The 27058-nt window shown below is 34.5% G+C and overlaps 2 protein-coding genes across 6 annotated transcripts in view; one reads left to right on the top strand and one right to left on the bottom strand.

The window, feature by feature from the left end:
- On the top strand, positions 1-18995 carry LOC135845783 (zinc finger protein 570-like). 5 transcript variants are annotated; one of them, XM_065364641.1, is made up of 8 exons: positions 2-188; positions 694-927; positions 1010-1171; positions 1255-1332; positions 1686-1748; positions 2001-2156; positions 6540-6773; positions 6858-18995. In XM_065364641.1, exons 2-8 carry the CDS (start codon positions 714-716, stop codon positions 7799-7801), a joined length of 1851 nt encoding a protein of 616 aa, XP_065220713.1. In that variant the 5' UTR covers positions 2-188; positions 694-713; the 3' UTR covers positions 7802-18995. The 5 variants fall into 5 exon arrangements, with proteins under 5 accessions (XP_065220690.1, XP_065220705.1, XP_065220698.1 ...); XM_065364618.1 differs by having other exon boundaries at positions 1-188; positions 2004-2156; positions 6540-18995; XM_065364633.1 differs by having other exon boundaries at positions 1-188; positions 1704-1748; positions 6540-18995.
- The window catches only part of LOC135845812 (uncharacterized), a 10833-nt gene continuing 2609 nt past the window's right edge, over positions 18835-27058 (bottom strand). The window contains exon 4 of the mRNA XM_065364653.1: positions 18835-22795. Within this exon, the coding sequence (XP_065220725.1) occupies positions 21363-22795 (1433 nt within the window). The 3' untranslated portion in view covers positions 18835-21362. The remainder of the gene's footprint in view (positions 22796-27058) is intronic.

Below are 27058 nucleotides of genomic sequence, written 5' to 3' on the forward strand. Positions count from 1 at the left end.
GAATTTGAGTGACGTCATTCGTATCAAAATGGCCGAAATTTCGTAAAGTGTTAAATCTTTTGTTAATAGTTTACAAAAATTTAATTCTCATTATTCCAATGGGATAGTTACGATTTATCACTTTAATTAACTCGCAGGTGAAATAGAGCAGACGGAATCGCTGTAACATCTTTAATTCATGTCTTTAGGTGAGTGTTTTTGTATACATTTCGGTTTGACAGCCCCTTCGCCTTTATTAACATCTACCCACCTCCTTTGTAATAGAAATGACTGAAGGGGAGTGTTTATTTTGTATAAATGCCGACAGTATAAGCGGAATACATAATATTTTAATTGATAAATATCGAAACATCTATCCGAACTACAAAAACATGTACGGAGATTACTTCGCTTCGACTTATAAACAAATAAACATAATTGCTTCGCCATTTAAAAATTGATATCCATTGTTCCCGAGCCTATGAAAAATAGACGAAATATATAGATACCGAAGTGATACTCGAGTTAGTGATGTTCTTCGAGAGGTATTCTACGAATTCAGCGTCAGTTCGGTGATCGAGTTGACTCGTACTACGTACGGTTATCGTTCAATATGCCTACTGAATGTTTTAGTTTTGAAAAAATCAAATTCTAGATACATATATCGATCACTTGTTAAATAATGATACTAATAATACTCGTATAATGTTACAGATTTCTAATTCATCTACCAGATGAGTTCGGCAAGCGATGTATTCAATTCAGCAAACCAGGAGAATCGTTCGACGCCAACGATCGCTCCGCATTTCGCAGATCCGACTAATTTGAAATTAGTCCAGCAACACATGAGTAATGCTGCGAACCAAGACAATCGCGTCGAAAGAAACACGCCGCTGTCGCATTTTCCCGATAGTAGCAATTTAAAAATGGTCCAGTTAGGCAATATGGGTATGTATCACCAGTAGTGAGCACCTAACTCGAAACTGTTCATATATCGTGATGGAGTCCGGTGATATGTTTGTATTGAAAGATCTGCGTTTTCTAGGTGATACATCGAGAGCTGTACAGGCCGTGTTGAATAACTCGGTCGTCTCTGTAGCCAATACTTTGAATGGGGAACCGTCTTCTATATCGTCGTCCAGTATACCAATTGATTTTTTGAAACACGATCAACGTAGTAAACTTCTAACTGGTATGATTATCGAACAAGTACAGATTTTGTAGATCGTCTACGATCGTCGAGAGTATTTCTAAATTCATGATTTGTTACGTTAGGTTATCTTATACCATGTGATTATCAAAGTACCTCACAGACCGAAGCGGATAAGAATTATTATCAAAAGAAACAAAAAGGTATCGTAGTAATTTTCGAGCTACAATTTTGTATTTATATTCGTAGTCATCGTAGTATTGTGACTTTTTTTTTGTTGTTGTACTTGTAATCCTGCTGCATGTACCTTTGCGAACCGCGTACTTTAATTCATTTTGCAAATGCTTTTATTATACTCTCTTTACGTACGCATGCTTCGTACACGAGATCAAAAAAAAAAACACAATTTTTTTTCAATGGAATTTCGCACGCTACGCAGTATTGAAAAAGTATTTGTAAAACGCGAATTTCGAAGAGGTATAAGAAGGAGGAGAAATTGCGAAAATTTCTAGCTTAATTCTGATACATGATTTTCTCTTTGTAATTCGATGTACAGATGTGTTTCGATTTCTAGAACAAAAAGTCAACACCGAGAAACCGTTGCTGCTTGAAATAAATGGTAGTATAGTTGCATATTCTTTTTACTTTATCGCTATAGCTATAGAGACTTTTGAACTTTGTATATGCTTTTTTTTCTCGTATTCTGATCTTTATTATTTTCGTATACTTTACACGAGAAAATAATTATGTATCGGCGCTATTTCTGTATGTTTTCTTACTATCGCTCTCGTTGCTGTGGTAGTTTATTGTAGACTAGTTCGGATGATGGTTGAGAATATCGGTTCTAAAATTATGTCGTTTTGTTTTTCAGCAGTTGACCCGACCAGAGCAGTGCAGGCTGTTTTGAGTAACACGGTATCGGTCGCGAGTACGTTGAATGGCGAACCTTCTTCGTCTTCTGCCATATCGTCTTCTAGTTTGCCAATCGATGGCTTCCTTAAGCCCGATCAGCGTAAACTTTTAGCTGGTGAGTTTGATTGAATTTCCAGCCTGTATTGGTTTGAAATTTTGTTTTATACGAGATAATTTATGTGTGTGATTTTTGATCGATTATGTGTTTTTAATTTTAAATAATTATGTTGATTGTTTTTTTTAATTTATTGTGAGCTTTGTGGAATTGATCATTTATTGAGCTAGAGTTAGGTTGTTTGGGTTCAAACAATCTGATCGTTGAAAAAATGCTATTTTTTTTGTCGTTGCTATAGTTTGATCTCATTTTTTGGAACTGAGGAATTAGTTTTGATACCAGGTGAATTATTGAAACTGATAAAGTGTTCTAAAAATTATCACCGAAGTTGTATTCCTTCGTGTATCTTGATATTTTTCCCTCATTAGTCGTAGTAAGACGTTATTGTTATTTCTTTATATGTGATTTTGGAAAGTTTCATTTTTAAAATTTTGCAAGTAGTGTTTTTGAATTATTGGCGCAGAAAAAAATGGAATGTAAATGTGTCGAGATCGTGTATTCAGAAGTTCGGCTTAACTAAAAACTATTATCTACTCTACGGTTACTAATTCTACGAAAAATTGATTTTTTTTTTTTTTTTTGAAATATGAACATTTTTTGACTGTAGGTTAATTTTTTATCAGTTAATGGATATTTTTTTTTTAGATATTTTGTGTATCTTCTCGGAGAAAATCGCAATTTTTCTACTCATTCACTTCAAAATATTTGTTTTTTCACGAAGAGGTGAACGAGCTACTCTGTGAAGTTAATTATTAAAATGTGTAAAGTCCAGAATCCGGTCACGATAAGATTTTCGATAATAGTTTGATAATTTCGTGTTGTTGTATTTTAGAGTAGATGCAGGGGTTTTTAAATTTTCGTTCGACACGTTCCAAAATTTATGTTTATCATTGAAAATCGAGATCATTTTTACAAAATAGTTCGAGGATATTGAAAAATTTGCAAGGTGTATTTTTTCTGCGAATTTTGAAACTGATTTTTTGCTCCCCACCTCGTTATTCCTGAATTCTAATTTTTTTTTCTGAAGTAAAATTCACGTTGACTGAAATTGATTTTTGAGTTCGGTTTGGAAAAAGACTCGCTGCGTTTTGATCTTCAATTTATTGTGATTTTTATGTTATTGTTGCATAGCAGATTTTGGAACCACTAATCTGATGTCCAAAAAGTGTAGTTCACTTTTTCGGCGAAATAATTTCTAAAAAAAAAAAAAAAAAAAAAAGTATTTTTTTTTGTAATTTTATTGAACATAATCAGAGGCCTAAATACAGAGAAATGATTCTCTAAAAAATAATAAAAAATAAAAAAACCCTCTCCTATATTTTCAATAATGTTACGAAATACCTGTCAAATTATTTTCGCTATAGATCGATTTTATGAAATATAAAAGAGCTAAATTTGAAGAACATGACATTTTTAATCATTTGAGTGAGGTTCATTTTGTATCGGAAAGCTTTGTTTTGAAATATTTTGAGATGAACTGTGACAAAATTATAATTTTCAATTTTCGTGTTTCGATTTTTGAAAATTTTTAACCTCATTTTACTTGTGGGACTCGGTTTAGGGTCCGAAGAGATAATCAGGGGAGGGGAAGCTGTAAAATTTGGCCAAGTTACACGGGTGGAATACTGTTTTGTCTCAAGATCTCAAGCCAAATGATTCTCTTTCCTTCTCATGTCAAGTTGCATTTTTTTTTTTTTTTTTCAAAATTGGAGTTAGTGCATTTAAGAGTCGTATCTTGGAAATGAATTAATATTTTGATTCAAAATCCTGGAATTAGTCATGATTTTTTGTGTTTTTTTTTTATATATATTTGATAGGGGGCCTACTGAAGGGTCCACACCAAAAAAAAATATTGAATATTCGGATTCGGTATCCTCAAAAACCTCAGAAACGACACGTCACAAGCAATTTTATTATTTTTTTTGAAATTTATCTGTGTTTTGGGCATTGGAGAAGGGGAGGGAGGGGTAGTTCAGAGAGATTGGATCAAAAAAAATAATTAAATACTCAAACTCGACACCTTGATCAGTAATAATCGATCTGTCACTTCATTCTTGAAGTTGTTTTGAATTTCAGTCGAAATAATAAACCTAGAACCCTCCCCCCTCCCCCTTTCAGAAAACATTCAATTGCCTTTCGATAATTGCTTAGTATGTGAGAGCAGTATAAAAATTGTATTTTTTTTTTTTTTTTTTTTTTTTAATAGTGACTAAATTTTTATATTTATAATGAAAAGTTGAACTTGCAATGTGAATGCTTAATTTATTTTCATTAAAAGCAACATAAAGCTCCAAGTTGAATCAGCTTCGAAATTTGAACTGTCCAAATTTTGTAGTTTCTCAAAAAAATGGTCAATTTTGGAAAATTACGATTCTCCTCCTCCTCATTCTTTATTACAAATTGGGCCTTTTGTTTAGAAAATCTCGATCTGGTCGAGTTATTATTTCTTCGCAATAAAAAAATACCAAAAAAAAATCTTGAAGTGTCATAAATAGAATTTTTTTCAGCCTGGGCATTTTTCGTGGGGGGGGGGGGGGAATTGAAGTTGAAAATAACAAGTAGTAAGGTCTTGTGACATATCGTTTGTTGGGTTTTTGAAAACGGCGAGTCCGAATATCAGCTCAGTTTTTTGATCTGGCATCTCCTACCTTTTCCACCGAGGCTTTCAAATTTGGTCCTGAAGATGAGAAAAATGACCATGTCATGTGACATATCGTTTGTTAGGGTTCTTCTGGTGCTGAGTTCAAAAATCGACTCAATTTTGCGATCTGACTCTTCCTACTCCTTCCACAGGTTCCAAATTTGGGCTTGATGATGAAAAAAATCATCATGTCGTGTGACATATCGTTTGTTGGGCTTTTAAAGGCGCTGAATTCGAATATAAGTTAAGTTTTTTGATCTGACCCTCCCAACCCCCTACTAGAAGGACTATAATTTAGTCTAAAGATGAAAAATTTTGAGAATGTCGTGTGACATATCGTTTGTTAGGGTTTTTCTAGTACTGAGTGCGAAAAACGGCTCAATTTTTCGATCTGACCCTTCCTACCTCCCACCAGAAGCGCTAAAATTTAGTCTGAAGATGACAAATTTTGAGAATATTGTGTGACATATCGTTTGTTAGAGTTTTTCTGGTGCTGAGCCCGAAAATCGACTTAATTTTTCGATCTGACCCTTCCTACCCCCTCCACAGGCGTCAAATTTGGTCTCGAAGATGAGAAAAATCATCATGTCTTGTGACATATCGTTTGTTGGGTTTTTAAAGGCGCTAAATTCGAATATAAGTTCAGTTTTTTGATCTGACCCTCCCAACCCCTACCAGAAGCGCTATAAATTAGTCTGAAGATGACAAATTTTAAGAATATCGTGTGACATATCGTTTGTTAGGGGTTTTCTAGTGCAGAGTCCGAAAATCGACATCATTTTTCGATGTGACCCCTTCTACCCCTTCCACAAGCTTCCAAATTTGGTCTCGAAGATGAAAAAAAATCATCGTGTCGTGTGACATATCGTTTGTGAGGATTTTTCTCGTGCTGGCCCCGAAAATTGACTCAATTTTTCGATTTGACCCTTACTACCCCCTCCACAGGCGTCAAATTTGGTCTTGAAGATGAAAGAAATCATCATATCGTATGACATATCGTTTGTTAGGTTTTTTGTAGTGCTGAGTCCGAAAATCGACTCAATTTTTCGATCCGACCCTTCCTACCCCTTCTAGAAGGTTCCAAATTTGGTCTCCAATGATGATGACAATCATCATGTCGTGTGACATATAGTTTGTTAGGTTTTTTGTGGTGTCGATTCCGAAAATCTACTTCATTTTTCGATTTGGTTAGGTTTTTTGTAGGACTGAGTCCGAAAATCAACTCAATTTTTCGATCTGACCCTTCCTAGCCCTTCCACCTGCTTCTAAATTTGGTCTTGAGAATGAAAAAAACATCATGTCGTGTGACATATTGTTTGTTGGGTTTTTGAAGGCGCTGAGTTCGAATACATATCTACTTGTTTTTCTGATCTGAGCTTCTCAACTCCTGCTATAGGCAGGCATAACTAGTTTGAAAAGGGAAGGGAATGATAATGGCGTGCGACATATCTTTTTTGGAAATGTTGTGGCTCCGAGTCCAAATACGAGTAGATGAGTACAGTTTTTTCAATTTTAGCCTCTGGACCTCAACCAGAAGCACCACACTTCTGTCTGAAGATGTAAAAAAAAGTAATTATAATAATGTCATGAGACGTATGGTTTGTTTGGTTATGCAGGGCGTCGAGTCCGAATGTCTACTTAGTTTTCTAATTAATCTAGTACCTATGTACTTATTTCGATGACGATAATTTTTGAATTTATTTTCACGACGTGTTTTTGTTTTTTTTCCCGCACGCTTATAGGCGAATCACCGAAGGCGTTTTCGAATCTGATGCTGCATTTGGGCCCGGAACGTCGCACGAACATCACGGACTCGCCGTTCCACTGCGACATCTGCGGGAAGTATTTTTCGCGCAAAGATCACTTCAAAAATCACGTAATGTGGCACACTGGCGAAACGCCGCACCGGTGCGATTACTGCGCTAAAACGTTTACGCGTAAGGAGCATCTGGTGAATCACGTTCGCCAGCATACGGGTGAGTCTCCGCATCATTGCAATTATTGTACGAAATCATTCACACGTAAAGATCACATGGTTTATCACGAGCGTCAACATACAGGGGAGACGCCGTTTCCGTGCCAGTACTGTCCGAAAGCGTTTACACGTAAAGACCATCTGGTTAATCACATACGCCGGCATACCGGAGAGTCGCCGCATAAGTGCACTTATTGTATGAAAAGCTTCACGCGTAAAGAACACCTAACGAATCATATACGCCAGCACACCGGCGAGTCTCCGCATCGGTGCCACTTCTGCCCGAAAACGTTCACGCGTAAAGAGCACTTGACCTGTCACATACGCATACATACCGGCGAATCCCCTCACGCTTGCGAATTCTGTAATCGCACGTTTACGCGCAAAGAGCACCTGAAGCGTCACTTGCGCCAGCACACGTCCGGCGCCGAATACAACTGTCTGATCTGCACCGAACCGTTTACCGCCAAAGAGCCGCTGCTCGAGCACATGTTGACGCATCCGCGCGACTTCCCGTACGTCTGCCAAGAGTGCGGCAAAGCGTTCCGCCTCAAGGGCAACCTGCTCTTCCACCAGCGCAGCCATCAGAAAGGCATGATCATGGATCGACCGTATCGCTGCGACCTGTGCCCCAAAGATTTCATGTGCAAAGGGCACCTGGTGTCGCACCGACGCAGCCACACCAACGCCAACAACGCCCGCCAGTTCGACAAAGCCTTCGTCACCGTCAAGGACGAAAACGCATCGTTCATGCTCAAGCATCTCATGAAACAGGAAGACATGAGCGAAATGATCATACACCAGCAACAGCAGGCCGCCGCTCAACAGCAGCAACAAGCCGGCGGTCAGCAGCCCCAGCAACAACAGCAGCAACAACAACAGCAACAGCAGCAGCAACAACAACAGACTCATCAGCAATCGCAGCATTCGGTCAGCGTCGGCACCCAGGTCGGCTTACCCGTATTGCCACCGCCGCCTAATATCCATCTTCCACCTCCGACCACCAGTTTATTGGCAGCTGCCACGTAAACCACCGGTCAACGATCATCGTACGATACGGTTTTCTCATAATTTTTTCTCTTTCCTCATTTCTCACTATTTGTATAAAACAAAAATGGACGACGAGACGATAGCCAGAGAAAACAATCGACGACGATACGTTTGCTACATGCCAACGAGGCTCCATCCTCGGGCCCTGGCCCCAATCTGTAGCAGTCGTCACTCTCGTCAGCAGCGTCGTTTTTTTTTTCGGCGATGCTACAGCAGCTCATGACGCGATGTCGATGTCGCGTTGCACTCTTTATTATTTTGCTACTTGTATTTCTCTTCTTCTATTTTTTTTTTCCTCCCTTCTTTTACTTCTTATATAGAGATTACGTTGAGACGATATTACGAGTATTTTATCATTATTAATTATTGTTACATAACTTCGTAGAGTTTGGAGAGTTTCGCGTGTTGTGGTGTGTGTGTGTAAGATGACGCATCTTTTGGTTTTTATTTTTTATCTCTTCGGTTGCCGAAGATTCCTAACCTGCTGTATATTTTCGCTTCGAAGCCTTCTCGAGGGGGTCTCCTCTCTCTTTCTATCTCTCTTTCGATTATTTTATTATTCACGAATTCCTCCTAACCTGATTCTTTTTCCACGTCGTATTTTTTCGGTGGTTTGAGGGGGGGGGGGGCAGAAAAAGACAGAAAGGGTTATTCGTATTCGAAAGCGATATAATAATGTTCCACCTTTCTGTCCTCTTTTCACCCTCTTGCCCCCTTACTCTGAAATATGACGATGATGATGACGATGACGATGACGATGGTGCGAATGAAGCAGATATTTTGTACCTTTCAACATAATGTCGAGCTGCCATTTACTTTTTCCTAATATTTTCTCTTAATTTTTTTTTTTTCGTCTCAAATTAAGTGCCATTTTTCACCATGTTACAATCTACCTATCTGTGTGTACGTACGGATTTTTAATTTATCTGTTTTTTTTTTTTTTTTTTTTTTAATTACGTGAATGATCGAAACCTTTTCTGCGGAACTTTGATACCTACGACGTGTATTTTTTATATTCATTCGAGAGTAATTTCAGTGTTGTTTTTGTCCTTGTCCAGGTGTGTTTTTTTCCCTTCTTTGGAACTTTCGTTGATTTTTTTTGTAGTTGTTTTTTTTAATTTATTTTTTAGCTTTATCGTTACCGAGATCAAAACTTCGATGATGAGGTTCTAGGTGGATTTTTTTTTTTTAATTTTTTGATTTCATCCGAGCACACGTTGCGTAGTGATAATGGGTTTATTGCTGCTTCCTTTTTTTTTTTTTACTAGTGTCGACTATTTTACGTAATTAATACGTGTGAGATTATCGTGTATGTGAGTACGCTGATTTTTTTAATACTCGTGGAGCAACGATTTGAAGAAAAAAGATCAAATTTTATTACGGCGATGATGTGGAGATAAGAAGTCGAGTAATCGAGATCAATCGAGTCTAAATGGTGGAGGATTTTATCGAATGACGTCTGACGAGCGAGATGAGTTGAAAATATGATATTGCTGGTTCGGAAGTCGATGGTTCGTGTTTTTCGATCAATGTTCTATGATCAAATCGTTCCGGTTCGCGAATGTTAAGAAAAGGTCGTTCAAATTCGGTACTCTTTTTCGAGCAAATTAGTGAAAAAATGAATTTTCACGAATATTTTCTCTCTGGTTTCGTTTCGCGATACGATCGTTCGCGAGCGATTCGCGTCTCGAGGAACGAATCGTGTGCGAATGATTCGAGGATAGTTTGACCGAATTCATCATCTGAGAGGCGAATGTATTCATTTTAGAGTTGATTGCGCTTATCAGGGTGTCCTACAGTCTTAATTATTCTGCTTTCAATATTTTTGTCTTTTTTTCGGTTCAAATTCCCAAAAAATTTTAACCCTTCCCCCTCCAAAATCCACTAAAAATGTATTTTTAAACATTTTTTCAATCAAAGTTTTAAAATGCCATGAAAAAATTCGGGTTTTCCTCATGCGAAATTGTTGTTGAAATCTCCCCCCCCCCTCCTCTCAAAAAAATCCAAAAAATATTCATCAGATTTTTTCAAAGTTATCAATTTTTTTCCAGTTTTCTTCGCAAATGAAGAAATTTTCAGGTGAACAAACTTTGAACCCCCCCCCCTCACTCCTCTTCACCCAAACTGAAACATGAAAAAAATCCTGATGCAAATTCTGATCTTTTTCATTCGAAATTGCTAAAAAATTCAGTAGTTTTTTTGGTCTTTTCAGAAGTTCAAAGATTTCCATGATTTCTTCCTATTCTTCCCCCCTCCCTCCATCCAAAATTCCCCATAGAATCCGTTTATTCAATTTTCTCAATAAAACTTTGAAAATTTTCTGTTGGAAAATCTCATGAAAAAAATTCCTGATGAGAATTCTGTTTTTTTTTGTTGCAGGAATTGCAAGCATTGTCAAATCTCTCCTCCCCCCCCAAAAAAAAAATGAAAAAAATCGAAAAAATATTCATTTGCTTTTTTTAGAGTTATGAATTTTTATCCCAATTTTTTTCCAGTTCTCTTCGAAAATGAAGAAATTTTGAAGTGAACCAACTTTGACCTCCCCTCCCCTTCAACCCAAACTGAAACATGAAAAAAATCCTGTGCAAATTCTGATCTTTTTCATTCGAAATTGCTGAAAATTCTGGTTTTTTGTCTTGTCAGAAGTTCAAAAATTGCCATGATTTTTCCTATCCTCCTTCTCCTCCTCGCTCCCAAAAAAACGTCCCCAAAAAATCCATTTTTTCAATTTTCTCAATCAAACTTAGAAAATTTTCTGTTGGGAAAATCTCATGAAAAATTTCCTGATGAAAATTCTGTTTTTTCCTCATTCAAAATTGTTGGTAAAAATTCTGTTTTTTGCGGAAATTGCAAGCATTTTCATAATCCCCCCCCCCAAATAAATTTAAAAAATTCGAAAAAATATTAATTTGCTTTTTTTTTGGAGTTATGAAATTTTATCACAATTTTTTTCAAGTTCTCTTCGAAAATGAAAAAATTTGAAGTAAACAAACTTTGATCTCTCCCCCCCCTCCCACTTCAACCAAACTGAAACATGATAAAAAATCCTGATTCAAATTCAAAATTGCTGAAAATTCTGTTTTTTGTTGTCTTGTCAGGAGTTCAAAAATTGCCATGAATCTTTCCTCCCCCCCCCCCTCCAAAAAAACCATTCCCCATAAAATCCATGTTTTCAGTTTTCTCAATCAAACTTTGAAAAATTTCTGTTGGAAAATCTCGATTTTTTTCAATGGAACTCATATTTTTTATTCAGTTGTTTTTTTTGGAAAATTTTGAATTTTGATTTTTCCTGCTCTCTCTGATAGTTGGAAAATTCTGACTTCAGGAATGAATTTTGAACCCTATCCCTCCTCTCATTTCCCTCAAATTGAAACATTTGCGACACTTTCTTATTCAGAACCAGTTCTTCTGACAAAATTTGCCAAAAAAGTGCTACTTTTTGTCAAATCAAAAATTTCCATTTTGTTTATTTTGTTTATTTTTTTGAAACTGGACTGATTTAACCTGAGTAAATTTTGACACCTCCCCCCCCCCTCTCACTCTCCTTCAACACTTTCTTCTTCAAATTGAACATTCAAAGAAATACGTTGCTTCGAATTTCGCTTCTTTTTTTTCTCAAAATTGCGGGAAAATCTTGCTTCTTTTCGTTTTTAATTTTCAAAAATTTTCCATTCATTCTCTTTTTATTCAAAATTTTGAAAGGAGAAAAAGGCTGGAAAATTGAAATGTTTGATGGCAAAAAAGTGTTTTATTTTTTTCAATCTAACTGACTTTTTCCATTTTCTTTTCTCGTTTTAAAATTTGTGTTTTCAAAAATCTAATGTTTAAATGAAAAATTTTTGACTTGAAATTGATTTTGAACCCCCCCCCCCCTCCTCTAACCTTGCTTCCCTCAGATTTAAACATTTGAAGAACATTTTCCGATAAAAGTGCTTCCTTCGTTTGATTTTTCAGGCACCCTGTAGGTTAATGTCTTAACAATATCGAAGAAATCGACTTTTGCAACCGGTTCGTTGCGAATTTTAAATCAAAACTTTTTTTATTCAACTCGAATGAATTTGGAACAAATAATTTTGAACTCTTGATAAAAGTTATTGAACTATTTTACGATCAAATCGTTTTGATTTTTTGTCGAATAAAAAGCCACCATTTGGTTTGAAAAATTCTAATCGTTGAAGAACAAAGTCGAATCGAAAAATTCATCGCATGGCATCGATCTCCTCTCGATAAACGATCATGGTTTGAAATTGTATTCACGAGTCTGTATAATTCTCCTACTCTTTTCTCCTTGTCTTCTGCCTTTTTTTAAAAAAAAAAAAACCTCGAAAAATCTTAATCATGGAATATGAGACCTTCGTTTGTATTCTTATTGTGTGTGTTTTTTTTTTTCAAGTAATCGAACTAATTTGTTTTCACGTACGTAGTTTTATACTTTTACAAAAAAAAAAAAAATGAAATTGTTCAAGTCTCGAATGCGCTTTTACGTACCTACCTAATTTTAACGTGCTACTTTTTTAAAAGGTGTTCTATTTTGTTTTGTAATTTTTTTCTTTTTTTTTCGAGTTTCGTGTTTCTTTTTGCTCTTTATTTTGTTCGTTGAGTTTCGGTATATCGATTATCGAGCCCTGGATACGGAATAAAATTGTTCCGATATTGGTATCGTATTTTTTATGTATTAAATTTTCATATCTAAATTATTGAAATTCGGAATTTCAGAGCGCACTTTGCGCTCAGAGGCAGCTGCACTTTGAATACTATTACGACTGTGGAAATTTACGATAGAAAAATGTGTTTTGTTTTTTTTTTATATAGTTGCTGCAACAAATAAGCGCATAATACGAGTTAAATTTATTATCTACGAGTTAAGTCCTTTTAATGATTAATTTGTTAGAATATTAAGGAGATTTTTTCTGTTTGTTTTTTTTTCTTTCTTTCTTTCGTTTCTCTACGAATATGTAATTTTTTTTCTCTCTCCTAAGTAGTTGGATTTTTATGCATTTTTTAGTCGTATGTGTAACATTCGTGTAAGTAGTATTTTTTTCATCCATTTAATCAGCCTCGGTTTTCGTTTTTTTTTTCTTTGTTCTTTTTTTTGTGCAAGAGTTCTCTGCAAATGCCTGGTGTTTTTATTTTCGTACGAATTTTTACCGAATAATGTATCGTGTACGCGTATTTCCCACTGGATTTTTTTTTCTACGATTTAAGCATATAAAATAATTTACGACGATGTAAATTACGCGGATAATCATTGGTGATTGTGTAATTTTTATGTCTGTATTGCCGAAACGAGCGGTTAAATTACACGTGCGCGAACATCCCGTACTGTACTATGTAATTTAGATACGAGAGTACTTACGAAAATTTGTGTAAGGGTATTTAGTCAACGTTGTACGTTGTTGGTTTTACATACAACTACCTACAACTGCAACGAGAGATTTTGTTGAATTATTACCGCCGAAACGAACGGAACGGTTCGAATGACGAAAAAAAAAACCTAAAAAGTGTAATTACGTAATAGAAAAGGTTCCTAATGAACGTGCGTAGTGCGTGCAATATATAAATATTATAAATATATACTATTTTATTATGTTAATGTATCTATACATACTTAATACTACGATGATGGCTATTAACGATTTATTTAATTTTTTTTCTCCCCTTTTTTCATTTTTTTTCTCTCCTATCGTTAATTTATTATTGTAAATTAGTGGTTTTTATTACTTTTTCGTTCTTTCTCCTGGAAACATTGAATTGCGGGCGATTTTAACGCTTGTATTATTTTTTTTTTACGAGTTCGATGATTTTTTTTTCTATTTTTTTGGGCCAACATACGCGCTTTTTACGTAGCTTTCTATTGTTTTTATTGCATTTATTTTAAATATTTTTTCTCTTTTTTTTTGTACGTATTTTTTTTCTTTCTCTTTTTTGGTTACTTGTTTTATCTTAATTTTTTTTCTATTGTATTATGTATTTAAGCGAAAATATTCGTTGTTGTTACGCAGCTTAGTTACGAGAAATTATTTTTTTCATTTTTTTTCTCTTTTTTTTCATGTGTATTAATTCAGGATCTATTCGACGCTAGTCACGAGAGAACCATTGTATTTTTAATCCGCGATATTTCCCTTGCTTGTTATTCCATTCTGAACACCGTGTGGTTTTGGTGATTGGTACACGAGCTTTATGTGTTGATTATGTGCAATGATAGGATGAGATGGGAGGGGGGAGCTCCAGACTTTGAGGAATAAGTCTGATGTTATTGAGGTGAAGGTAAAGTCAGGGAACCATCAGTTGAGATTTTTCATCAGGAATTTGGTCAAAACTGGAGCAATAGCGAATTTTTGGGTCAGATTTTTATGGGAAGGGATGAATTGGGGGGGGGGAAGGGAGATTAGGGAACTTGGAGCTGGTAAAATCGATTTTGTGAAACATAATATTATCTAGCTAGTTTCACTTCAGAACTCATTTTCATATCCCTATCCCTTAATGAGATGGTGGAAAAGAGGGGGGGGGGGGGTGAAAATCCAAAAATTATTTCAAAAAAATACTTAAGTTGCACCAATGAATGCATTTAAATCATGTTGAATTCATTTTTTTATACAGATTACCTCTTCTGATAACCCACCACTTCCAGAGGAGGGTCAAAATTCGAAATTTATGAAAAAATTCAGTTGGGTGCCCGAAAATTTGGTTTTTAGGGATGGTGAATTCGTTTTCAAGGTCATTTTTGCCCCATCTGGTAACCTACCTCCTTCTACAGAAGGGATGAAAATTCAAAAATCCTGAATAAATCGAGTTCGATCCCTTAATATTTTTTATCAAAAATTCTGTATTCATGTTAGAGGCGAATTTCACCCTCATTTGATAACCTACCCCTTTTTTTGGTTGAGGGGTGGGGGGGGGGGGGGTTAACATTGATAAAAACTGATAAAATTCTGTTCAATTTCTCAAATATTTCTCATCAAGAGATGCTAAATTCATTTTAGAAGCGAATTTCACCCTCATTTTGATAACCTACCCCTTTTTTGGTTCAGGAGTGGGGGGGATAAAAATTGAAAAAAACTGAAAAAAATCAGTTCAATTTCTAAATATTTGTCATCAAGAGATGCTAAATTCATTTTAGAGGAAAGTTTGCACCCTCACTTGATAACCTACCCCTTTTTTTTGGATGAGGGGTAGGGGGATAAAAATTCAAAAAAACTGAAAAAATTCTGTTCAATTTCTAAATATTGTTCATCAGAGAAGCTAAATTCAATTTAAAGGTCATTTTCACCACCATTTGGTAACCCATTTTTTTTTAGGAGGGTGAAAATTCAAAATTTGAAAAAATGTTGGGTTTGATGTGTAAATCTGGGTTTTTAAGAGTCCTAAATTATTTTACAAAGTAAGTTTCGCCTCATCTAGTAAGCTACCCCTTCTATAAGGGATGAAAATTCAAAATTTCTGAAGAAAATATAACTCACCTCTTCTAAAGGGGATGAAAATTCGGAATTCCCGAGAAAAAAATCGAAGCTTGTGTCTGATTTCATTTCTAAGGGTATTTTCACCCCATCTGATAACGTACCCTCTTCTGTGTGGAAGGGGGGAGTGGAATTTCAAAATTTCTAAAAAATCGAGTTCTGTGTCTAAATTATGTTTTCAAAGGTACTGAATTCATTTTCAAGGTCATTTGTCCGGCTACAGTGGTAACCCACCACCCCCCCCCCCTATATATTAAGGAATGAAAATGTGAAAATTTCCAAAAAATCTAGTTTGGTGTTCAAATGTATGTTTTGAAGGGCGTTAAATTCATTTTCAAGGTCATTTTCACTCCAATGTGGTGATTCATCCCCTATACATTTAGGGAATGAAAATTCTAAATTTCTTGAAATTTCAGTTTAATGCCTGAGATTACGTTTTCGAGGGCGCTGAATTCGTTGTTAAAAGTAATTTTTATCCCATCCCTCCCCTCCCCTCCATCTGGTGATTTATTCATTTGTTCATTTAGGGGATGAAAATTCAAAATTTTTCTAAAGATTGATTTTGGTGCCATGAAAGTTGTTTTTATGGGCGCTTTATTCAATTTCAAGGTCATTTTCACCCCCTCTCCTCGCATCTGATTATTCATCCCCTATATCATCTGTTTAGCTAGGGGATGAAAATTCAAAATTTTCCTAAAAATTGAGTTTGGTGTCATAAAATTTGTTTTCAAGGGTGCTCGATCCATCATCAAGGTCATTTCTGCCTATGCATGTAATCCACCCCGCTTTTAAGGGTTGAAAATTTATAATTTTTGAAAAAAATCAAGTTTGTTGGTCACATGTATGTTTTTATGGGCGCTGAATTAATTATCAAGGTCATTCGGACATTTTCACCCCTCCCCTCTCATCTGATAATTCATCCACTATACGTTTAGGGGATGAAAATTCGAAATTTCCAAAAAAATGAGTTTGGTGCGACAAACTATGTTTTCAAGGGTGCTGAATTCATTTTCAAAGTCATTTTTACCAACACCTGTAATCCACCCCTCTTTTAAGGGATGGAAATTCAAACTTTTCCACAGAAAATCAAGTTTGGTGTTCAAATATGTATTTTGAACGGCGCTGAATTCATTTTCAAGGTCATTTTCACCTCATCTGGTGATTCATCCCTTATACAGTATTTAGGGGATAAAAATTCAAAATGTTCAAAAAAATCGAGTTTGGTGTTCAAATGTATGTTTTGAATGGCGCTGTATTAATTTCTAAGGTTATTTTCACCCCATCTGGCGATTCATCCCTTATACATTTAGGGGATGAAAATTCAAACTTTCAAAAAAATCAAGTTTGGTGTCTAAATGTATGCTTTGAATGGCGCTGAATTCATTTTCGAGGTCATTTTCACCCCTTCTGGCAATTCATCCCTTATCCATTTAGGGGATGAAAATTCTAAATTTCCACAAAATCGAGTTTGGTGTCTTAAGGTATGTTTTGAAGGGCGCTGAATTCATTTTCAAAGTCATTTTCACCCTATCCAGCGATTTATCCCTTATCCATTTAGGGGATGAAAATTCAAAATTTTCAAAAAATTGAGTTTGGTGTCTAAATGTATGTTTTGAATGGCGCCGAATTCATTTCTATGGTCATTTTCACCCCATCTGGTGATTCATCCCTTATATGTACATTTAGGGGATGAAAATTCAAAATTGCCAAAAAAATCGAGTTGGGTATCAAAATCTATGTTTTCAAGGTCGCTGAATTCATTTCTAAAGTTGTTTTTGCTCCTTGAGATGAACTACCCCTCATTTTAGGGGTACGAAATTTTGTCATGGGCTCACCACAGCGACTTGTACGATCTCGTTGTCTTAATTCTCGAACATTATTGCACATTTTCGAAACAAATGCTTCGGCGTACCGGTAACCGAAACGGAAACCGAGTAAAAAAAAAAAGAGAAGCAATTTTGGGGAATTATTCGGGTCAATTGATATCGATAATTATTTATTTACGCTATACAAATATACTACGATGTAGGTATATTATAATTGCGAAAACCCCCCGAAGTAGAAATTATTATTATTACAAAAATTGGTCGAAACATCGTACTATTATTATTATCTCTATTATTTCACCACGCATATGTTGGTATATGCCGACGACAACACGTAGGGGGGAGTTTGAAAAACACCCCTGAGAATCCTTAATGATTTTTTTTTTTTGATTAGATCTCTTCTTTTAATATCTCTATCGTATGTATTCGTAATAAGAATATTTATTGTATGACCTTATTAGTTTTTAATTTTTGATTTACCTTCTGATTATGCTACCTACCTTACACTGTACGATGTCGTGTTAGAGCGAATAAGTTCATAAACTTATATACGACTGAAGAAGTTGAAATACATTTAATATGCAATATTAATGGTCACGTCTGTAAAACTCATTCATATGAGACAACATTATGCCAAAGAATTGTATATTTTTTTTGTTCAATATTATTCAGAAACGTAAATTGTGAAAAATAAAAATTATATTACTATAGATTCCTGAAACTGAGACGTCCTTTAACCGGTTTATCGTGATTCTGATGTTGAAGAAAAAAAAAACTTTCACGCTTGGGTTTTAATTTTTTTTCCTTTTTTTTTTTTTTTTTCGTTTATTAATAATCCTCACACGTATAAGTATCCACTCTTTGTTATTGCCATTTTTTTTATGTATTGTTCCTTCCTGACTATTTTTTTCTTTCTTTTTTTTTTAAATTCTTTCTTTCGTTTTTATTTCGCTGTTATTATTATTATTACGATTATATTATTATTTTTTTTTACGTATTAATTTCGATGTTCTTTTTAACATTATGTAGTTGAAGGTATTGTTAACATTCGCGTATTTTGAGCCATGTAGTAGTATTAACCAGTGTGCTGGAGTGTGTGTTTTTTAATATTGTTTTTTGCTTTTTCGAGTTGAGTGTGTACTTTTTTTTTGGAGGCTTGGAGTTTTTTTTGATTTTTTTTAATGAAGAAATACCGCAATGCCGCCGAGTTTTAATTTGTTTTTTTTTTTAGTTTTTAAACGATTGATGAGAAAAAAAATCTATACTTTGAACGCGTAATTTTAAATGTCTTTTTAAATTGTATATTACGTATTATTTAAGAGTTTTCCGTTAAGAGCGTGTTCTACGACGGTTTTATGACGATATGGATGTGTAGTAATAGTATAATAATTTTTTTTTTTTCGGGAAAATTGATTCAGGAAGTTCATATAGCACATATTTAAAATGCATTATATACACACTTGAAAGGGTGATCTCTCAGTATTGTTTTGTTCTTTTTTTTAAAAAAAAAATTACATAATGTGTACCTGCGATAGAAATAATATTATGTTCTATTATTATTGTCTATCGGCGGAGTAAAATTTCATTATTGTCAGTATTATTTATATAATTGATAGGGATGGTGAGTGTTGGTCGGTACGTGCTGTTGGTAAAATTGTTGTCTAGATAGAGATGGATTTTGGTGAACACATTTATATAAAATAAATACACTATTGAACGATCGACCGTATCGTCGTGAAACAATATAATTTTATTTTTTATTAGATTTTTTAAAATCATAATAAAGTAGACTAAAAACTTAAGACAGTATGTTTAAAAGAATTAATTTTTAGTGTATTTTTACTGTTGTACTATGGCTATTTTTTAATGAAATAAACCTTTAAATTGAGAGGTTGTGTCGGTGTTTGTGGGCGAAGAAGGGGTTGCGGGTGGGTTTCTCCACATGGAGTTTTTTTACGCTTCGAAGAATTTTTTCGGAATTTTATTGCTCTCAGATGTTGAATTAGTTCATCTTGAATGCAAAATGAGACTTTTTTATCCTAAAATTTGAAAATTTCTTACTACTGTAGGCAAAAAAAAAATGAATGAAAAATAAATTGAAAAATGGAAAGAGATTGAGAAACGTTTTCCACAAATTTCAGTACGCCAAGAACGATTTGAAATCGCTGAACTCAGGATGTGGTGTCTATTTCACAAAAAAAGGGCACAAAGTTACGAAATTGAAAAACAGACACGAGCAAGTAGGTAAAGTATGACAATTTTCGGGAACAGTAGGTAATTTTTTTTACTTGAATCAGTCCAGTTTTGAGTTCGAGTATTCTGATTTTGCTCAAACATTTTTCTTTTCAGATTTTTTATATTTGTCTCGTCTTAAATGCATAGGTGAGCTAGTTTTTCAATTATCCAAAAAAAATGCAACAGAGCAAAGTTTTGCAAAACTTGCTTTAAACATTTATTTGGGAAAAAGTACTCAAATACCTATTACAAAATGTTGTTGAACAAATACTTATTACAAAAGTGGAAAACCAAAAATTGATAAAATATGAGTTAAATTGGAAAAAAATCCGATGAAGAATTGATTAAATCATCGTTAAAAACTTGTTAAATTGCCATGAAAACATATTAAAACTACTAAAACTCAATGAAATGTCTTGGAATTTGAATAAACTCTTGCCTAAGTTGTAAAAAATTTAATATGAAATATTTTTAAGAATTGCTTGAAATTTATAAATTGACTTCTAAGTTATAGAAAAGTATCATAATAAATTGGAAAAAAATCAGAAAAATATTGGATACTTGAGAAAAATTATTTCAAAATTTGTTAATATGTTATGTAAGGAGTTAGAAATGGCAAATGGCTGAAATTTGAAAAAATGTGTGACGAAATCTGGGTAAAATATCATCGCAAAAATGTCCAAGTATCAAATAAATTGCTGCAAATCAGGAAAAACGATCAAACATTATTATAAAATTAGGCAATAATAGTTAGGATCGTAGAGTAAATATCACAGAAAAACTTCGAAATTTTCATTAAAAATTTTAAAAATTACTTTAAAAAATAACATATCTAATTAAATGGTAACAAATTTAGATAAAATTGCATAAAATGACATTAATAGGTATGATATAACGACATAAGGTGATAACAATTGATAATAACTACAAGTTTATGAAATATTTCAGCGTTGGAGAATATAGGGTCACTAAAGTACTAAAAGTTAAATCATTTCGTTCAAAATTTTGAGTCATAACTACTGAACTTGTTTTTTTTTTTTTTTTGAAATTTCAAAAATCCACGTTTCCAAAATCTTGGCCATATTTTTTAAAGCAAAAAATGAAAAAAATTAATAACATCAAGTGGAATAATAATTAACCAAAATATTCACTTTTTTATTTTTTCCCAACGTTACTTTTTCTTTTCAGCATTATGATTCAGCGAAAAATTGCGAAAGGTCTCGGCTTTTGTTAAAATTACCAGAAAGTGTTGTTTTTTTAAATCAAAAATGACTCAAAAATGTGGCTCTTTCGCCAAAAATCCAAATGTCTCACCATTCCTCCAAAAAAACTTCGCTCTCTGTTCAAAAAATTGCCATAAAGCCTTGATTTTTTGGGGAAATTTTCAACGTCTTGCCTTTTGTCTCTATGATATCAAAAAAATCCACTTTTTCGATAGTAATTGCGATAAAGTAGGTAAATATAAATTTTTGCCAATACCTAATCTCCAAAAAGTTTAGCTTATTCCCAAAAATTGATAAAAATTTTCACTTCAGAACAAAAATATCAAAAATTGTCAAGTCTCACTTTGTTTTTACCAATCTTTCTAACAATTTCTTTTTGTGAAAAATTACTAAAAATCTTGGTTAATTTTCTTGCAAAAAATTACTTGTCAAGTCTCGCTTTTTTGTCAAAAATGTTTCCAAAAATTAGGTACCCAAATGTGTCACTTTTTTTTATCAAAAATTGCCAACTGTCAATTTTTTTCCAGCAATTTCCGTCAAAGTCTTACTTTTGTCAACAAATTGTCAGACATTAAAGCCTATGCCCTATCGCTTTTTCAAAAAATTGACAAAAATTCTCGTTTTTTTGAAAAAAAAAAATTTAAAGTACCTAGGTATTGTTTTTCCCCAAAAAATTACCCGAATTCAACTTTAAATCAATATAAAAATGAAAAGTGAGATAAAATGAAAAAAGTAAGGCCGATGGTGTTGATGATGATTCGTTAAATGATTCGAAAATGTACGATCTCTGGATCACGGATCAAAATTCATATGCTTCACATTCGTCGAAATCAGGAAAAATGCTAACCGGCTCATCCTGGAATTGCTGGACTATAGGCGGACGATAAGTTCGACTTCGAGCAATGATATTTCCTTGTTTTAATACAGTTGTCAAAATTGCACGCAAGCTTGATATAAAAAAAGTATGCAAGTACTGATTGCTTTCCATCATAATCTCCAGTTTCACACCTTTTTTCGTCGCACTTATTTTAACGATGTAAATAGAATTCGACAGTTGGGCTACGTTTATATCCCTAGGGATGCCACTCAAATTGAAAATTCGACAAATGAAAGGATTTTGCCATGTTTTTGCACTTGCCGATAGTTGAAAATAGGTGTACGAAACATCTTCATCATTATTTTTTCTCATATCGCCGTTCATTGGAACAATGTAATCGCAATTAAAACTCAAAATGTCCTCCATTACAGCACGAATGGCATTTATTATGACACGTCTGGGATTCAAGCTTTCTTGGGAATTTCGGCTTCCGCGTAATGTCAAAGACAAAGTTTCTGTACAGCACTGTGTGAGCCAATACCAATTGTTTTCAACACGTAATGAGCGAAAGGATAAACGGGAAGAGGGTAAACAGTCTTCCAAGACTTCTGTTTCACATCCATCTGCTGTGGTGAAATTTTCGTACAGATGATGACAAAATATCTTGAACGAGTTGAAGATACATCTACCAGTCTGTTCGCCCAAATTGTTACAATGTATTGTCGGATCTTGAAGATTAATGTAACTTATGGGAAAACCATTGATCTTGCGTTGTCTTAGTTTCTCCACATAAACGTTAAACGCTGGGTGTTCAAACTGTAGATTTTTAAACGAATGAATCGGAATTTCGCGTCCAATTAACGGGCAGATTACATACTGAGAGAAACCAAATTCTTTATAGAATTTTAGAAAATTGAGGAACAACGGAAATAGGTCTTCGAAATCGGTTGTCGAATTCGTTCCTTCAATATTAGGAACGCTATGATCCCAACCGTCATAATGTTCAATTTTTCTCCGGAGTTTACGTGCTTCGAATACGGAAGGTAATAAATCCATTTTTTGCATGAAGAAAACAACCAACCAAAATAAAATGGTTGTGGTAAATCTGTTCGTACCGTGTAGGCCATATCTTGATAATACCTTCTTCAGAAACAGGGTCAAGTATTTCACATTTCGATTGGTAAGGACGTAGAATTTCATCAATTCGGTATTCGTGATACTGGTCGGATTAGTCGATATGTCAACATGATTTCCGGAAGCGCGATGATACATTTTGAATATCGGTACTCTTGCCGTTTGTATATAACGTACTTTGGTGAATGCTGGAGATGCTTGTAGTAATTGCTCTATTCGTCTGTGTATCGTCTCTTGGTCAGTACCTGATAAGAATCCACTATCGTCTCTGTTGTCCAAACCTTCAAAAGACATGGAAAAATAATTATAAATTAAATTATGTTAAAAGATCCTTCATTTCTAACGACAAAACAAATGAATATAAAATAGGATTTAACAAAAAACTAGACAGCTGCGCTGTAACAGTGTGCGTAGCCTGTTTCGTTACAAAAGTACAACCAAATTTCAAAGATGAAACAACGCAATTTTGGATTTCGAAAGCACAACGCGAATTTGAAAGAAAGCCCTACCCGATTTAAAAAAAAAAACAACGCAATTTCATAAAAAATAAAAAAAACGTGATTTCGAAAAAATAAGCACAACGCCGTTTGAGAAAAAAGCCAAACGGTATTTTAAAAAAAAAGCAGACACAATTCAATTTCAAAAAAGAAGCACAACACAACCTAGAAAAAGAAAACGCGATTTTGAAAAAAAGCAACAGGATTTCAAGAATAAACACCCAACGCAATTTTGAAAAAAAACAACGCGAATTTGAAAAAAAGCTCAACGCGATTCTGACTAAGAAAGCACAAGCGATTTTTAAAAAAAAGCACAACGCAATTTCGAAAAAAAGCACAACGCGAATTTGAAAATAAAGCACAACGCTATTTTGATAAAAAAGCACACACAACGCAATTTTGAAAAAATCGCTAAACGCAATTTCGAAATGAAGCACAACGCGATTTTGAAAAAAAAAGCACAACGCAATTTTGAAAAAAAGCACAACGTGATTTCAATATAAAGATGTGATTTTGAGAAAAAAGCACAGCACAATTTTAAAAAAATGTATACAACGCTAATTTGAGAAAAAAGCACAACACGAATTTGAAAAAAAGCACAACGCAATTTTGAAAAAAAAGCACAATGTGATTTCGAAAAAAGCACAACACGATTTTGTAAAAAAAAAGCACATAGCTTTGAAAAAAAGCCAAGTGATTTTGAAAAAAAAACAACTCCGTTTCAAAGAAAAGTACAACGCGAATTTGAAAAAAAAGCACAACGCGATTCCGAAAAAAAAGCCAACGCGATTTTGAAATAAAAGCACAACGCGAATTTGCAAAAAAAGCACGATTTGGTTTCAAAAACGCGAATTTAAAAAAAAGCGCAATGCGAATTTGAATAAAAAGCACAATGCAATTTTGAAAAAAAAGCACAACACAAATTTAAAAAAAAGCACAACGCGATTTTGAAAAAAAAGCACTCACAATGCGGTTTTAAAAAAAAAGCACCAGCGATTTAGTAAAAAAAGCACAATGCAAATTTGAAAAAAACCACACCATGAATTTGAAAAAAGCACAACGCGAATTTGAAAAAAAAAGCACAACGCAAATTTGAAAAAAAGAACAAGCGATTTTGAAAAAAAGCACAGACGATTTTGAAAAAAAGCACAACACGAATTTGACAAAAAGGCACAACTCGGTTTCAAAAAAAAGCACAACGCGAATATGAAAAAAAAGCACATCGCGAATTTGAAAAAAAAGCATACCACAAATCTGAAAAAAGCACAACGCGAATTTGAAAAAAAGCACAACGCAATTTTGAAAAAAAAGCACAACATAAATTTGAAAAAAAGCACAACGCAATTTATAAAAAAAAGCACAACGCGATTTTAAAAAAAGAGCACAATGCGAATTTGAAAAAAAGCACATTGCGAAAAAAATAACGCGAATTTGAAAAAAAGCACAACACAATTTTGAAATAAGAAGCACAATGTGATTCCGAATAAGTACACTATGCTGTTCTGAAAGCTCCAGAGTTGAAAGCATAATGCGATTCCAAAAGCACTACAGTACTGAGAGAACCTCTTGGGAGCACAGCAAAATCACAAATGACTGGTGGGTTTTGATTCAGAAAGGGTAACCACCTGCTTGCGGTGTCTAGGTACTGAATGTGTGTAAATGAAACCCCTGCAGGTGTTCTAAAAACTTTTCTCAAAATTGAACAATAGAGAAATGTTTGAAATTGAACAATGGGAAAGATAACACTGTAGATAAGAATATTTTAGGACACCTGCGGTGTTACATTTTAAAACAGATGTCAGCTTCGCTTTTGATAAATATAGCACCACAGGGGGTCGGCTTCCACTTTTGATAAAATCTTTTCCATTATTCAATTTTGAAAAATAAATTCGAAAATTGAACAGTAGAAAAGATTTTACGATTTTAGAACCCCTGTGGTGTTACATAAATTTCAAAATTTATCTGGTGTCAGCTTTGCTCAGGGCTTCAAACCCGAACGTTTTCGGGTACGGGTACGGGTATCGGGTACGGGTACAGAAAATTTTTTCAGAGGATCAGGTACGGGTATCGGGTACGGGTATTGGGTACGGGTATGGGATTTTCTTCAATTTTCCCATTTTTGATACAATTTTGATGAAATACCAGAAAAAATACCAGATCTATCAGGTATTTGGGTTCAAAATAGTTTAATCGAGTACGGGTTCGGGTACAGAAATTTATGGATTTTTGTTCGGGTATTCGGGTATTCGGGTACGGGTACAGGTACGGGTTTGAAGCCCTGGCTTTGCTTTTGTCTGCTTCGCTTTTGATATGGCCCTTTTCCCTTTTTTATTCTTTTTTTGGTACAAATTTTAGTACCTACCTAATTTTAAAAAACCCCGACCCTCCTACACCTGGAGCTAATTTTTTTAGGCGGTTAAAACCGGTTGCGATTCACGTTTTTTGCGTTTTACTCCGCAAATATTAGGTTTACGATAAAAAGTACCATAACAGAAAATGTTCCCCTTCAAATTCTCTACAATTTGATACTACGCTCGATATCCATCCATCAGAGGGGCGTCTAAAAAAAGGGGTGGAAAGAGTAGGTGTTTCAAAAAAGGTCAGTCCAATAAATTGATCAAAGTTACCATTTGATATCATTCGTTTTCGCTCAATTTTTTTTTACAAAGTCTACTCATCCAACTATTAATCACACCACCATTGATTGGTCTTCATCCCTCCCTGGAGGTTGGTGGGGGATGCTTGATTTTTCAAGTAACACACAACTGAATCATATAATATTTGAAAAACTAATCTGGACAATCATGCGATATACCTTATCGAATAGTATGTTTTCGAGGTCGCTGAATACGAACAACTTATTTTCTAGGTCCAACTCCTCAAAGCCCCTCTGTGCCCCAAAAATGGGGTTACAATTTTGAAAAATCGTGAAAAGTCGAGTGATATATCGAATTGTATGTTTTCGAGGTCGCTGAGTACGAATATGAATGAACTTATTTTTTGGGTCTCGTCTCCCAATGTCCCTATGTGCCCTAACAAGGGGGCCAAAATTTTAAAAAAATCATCAAAAAGTCGAGTGATATATCAAATGGAATGTTTTGGATGTCGCCATAGCACAATTATGAACTTATTTTTTGGATCCTGCCCCACAATGTCTCTCTGTGCCCAAGAAAAGGGGCCAACATTTTGAAAAATCATGAAAAGTCGAGTGATATATCGAATGGTATGTTTTCAGGATTCTATTTTGAAATATGTAGGTACTTGTTATTTATCAATTTGATAGAGTGCAATCTGCCTCCACCGCTTAGGTGATAAATCTTAGAGTGACCCTTGGCGGCACGCGCTTTCAACTAAAAATATGTAGCTTCACTTGGTTCTTGCAATTGGCCGAAGCTGGATCCTCGTTGATGTATGTGGTCAGGGAGTAATTTGTATAGGGTGCAATTTATCAGCACGACAGATTAAATGATTTGAACAACAAAAAAAAAGTGTTTTGCACGACAGATGCTAACGTCCCAAAACCACTTTTTCAACGACGGAAACAGTTTCCAACCATTGCACGAAAACAAAAATTCAAGTGCACGCCAAAAAAATTAAGTGAACGCCAGCGTACGCCCGACAAATTGAATGAAATGCATCGACGACTTTAGTAAATGAACGACGACATAATGATAAAAGCGACAAATTTTTTCACAAAATTAAAATTTTCAAAAACAATTAATTATTAAAGATATCAACGTAACATAAGAGCAGTACATGAATAACTATTTATGAGAAGTGCCTTCTTAGCCTTGTTTGGTCTACCCCTCTTCCTCTTCTGCCCTAGAGGCACATTTTTTGCTTCTACTCATACTGGCACACAGGAGCGGATGGGGCTCTTTCAAAGTTATACTGGTATTTGGCGACGGTTTTTGTGGCTATGATTTAGGGGGGTGGGGGTAACGAAGGAATAAAATCATGTCTACTTTTTTAAAAAAAATTTTACTTTTAATATTTTAGCCAATGTTGTCATTAATATTAGGGGGCCGGTTGATTATTTAATGTAGG

This window comes from Planococcus citri, chromosome 1, assembly GCF_950023065.1.
Source record: "Planococcus citri chromosome 1, ihPlaCitr1.1, whole genome shotgun sequence".
In the NCBI taxonomy this organism is placed as follows: domain Eukaryota; kingdom Metazoa; phylum Arthropoda; class Insecta; order Hemiptera; family Pseudococcidae; genus Planococcus; species Planococcus citri.

Bases quoted from the DNA above. Each gene is read 5' to 3' on its own strand.
- LOC135845783 (XM_065364610.1), top strand. From the start codon at position 714: ATGAGTTCGGCAAGCGATGTATTCAATTCAGCAAACCAGGAGAATCGT. The intron at 928-1,009 runs GTATGTATCACC...TTGTATTGAAAG, and splicing joins GGTCCAGTTAGGCAATATGG to ATCTGCGTTTTCTAGGTGAT. The intron at 2,157-6,539 runs GTGAGTTTGATT...GCACGCTTATAG, and splicing joins TCAGCGTAAACTTTTAGCTG to GCGAATCACCGAAGGCGTTT.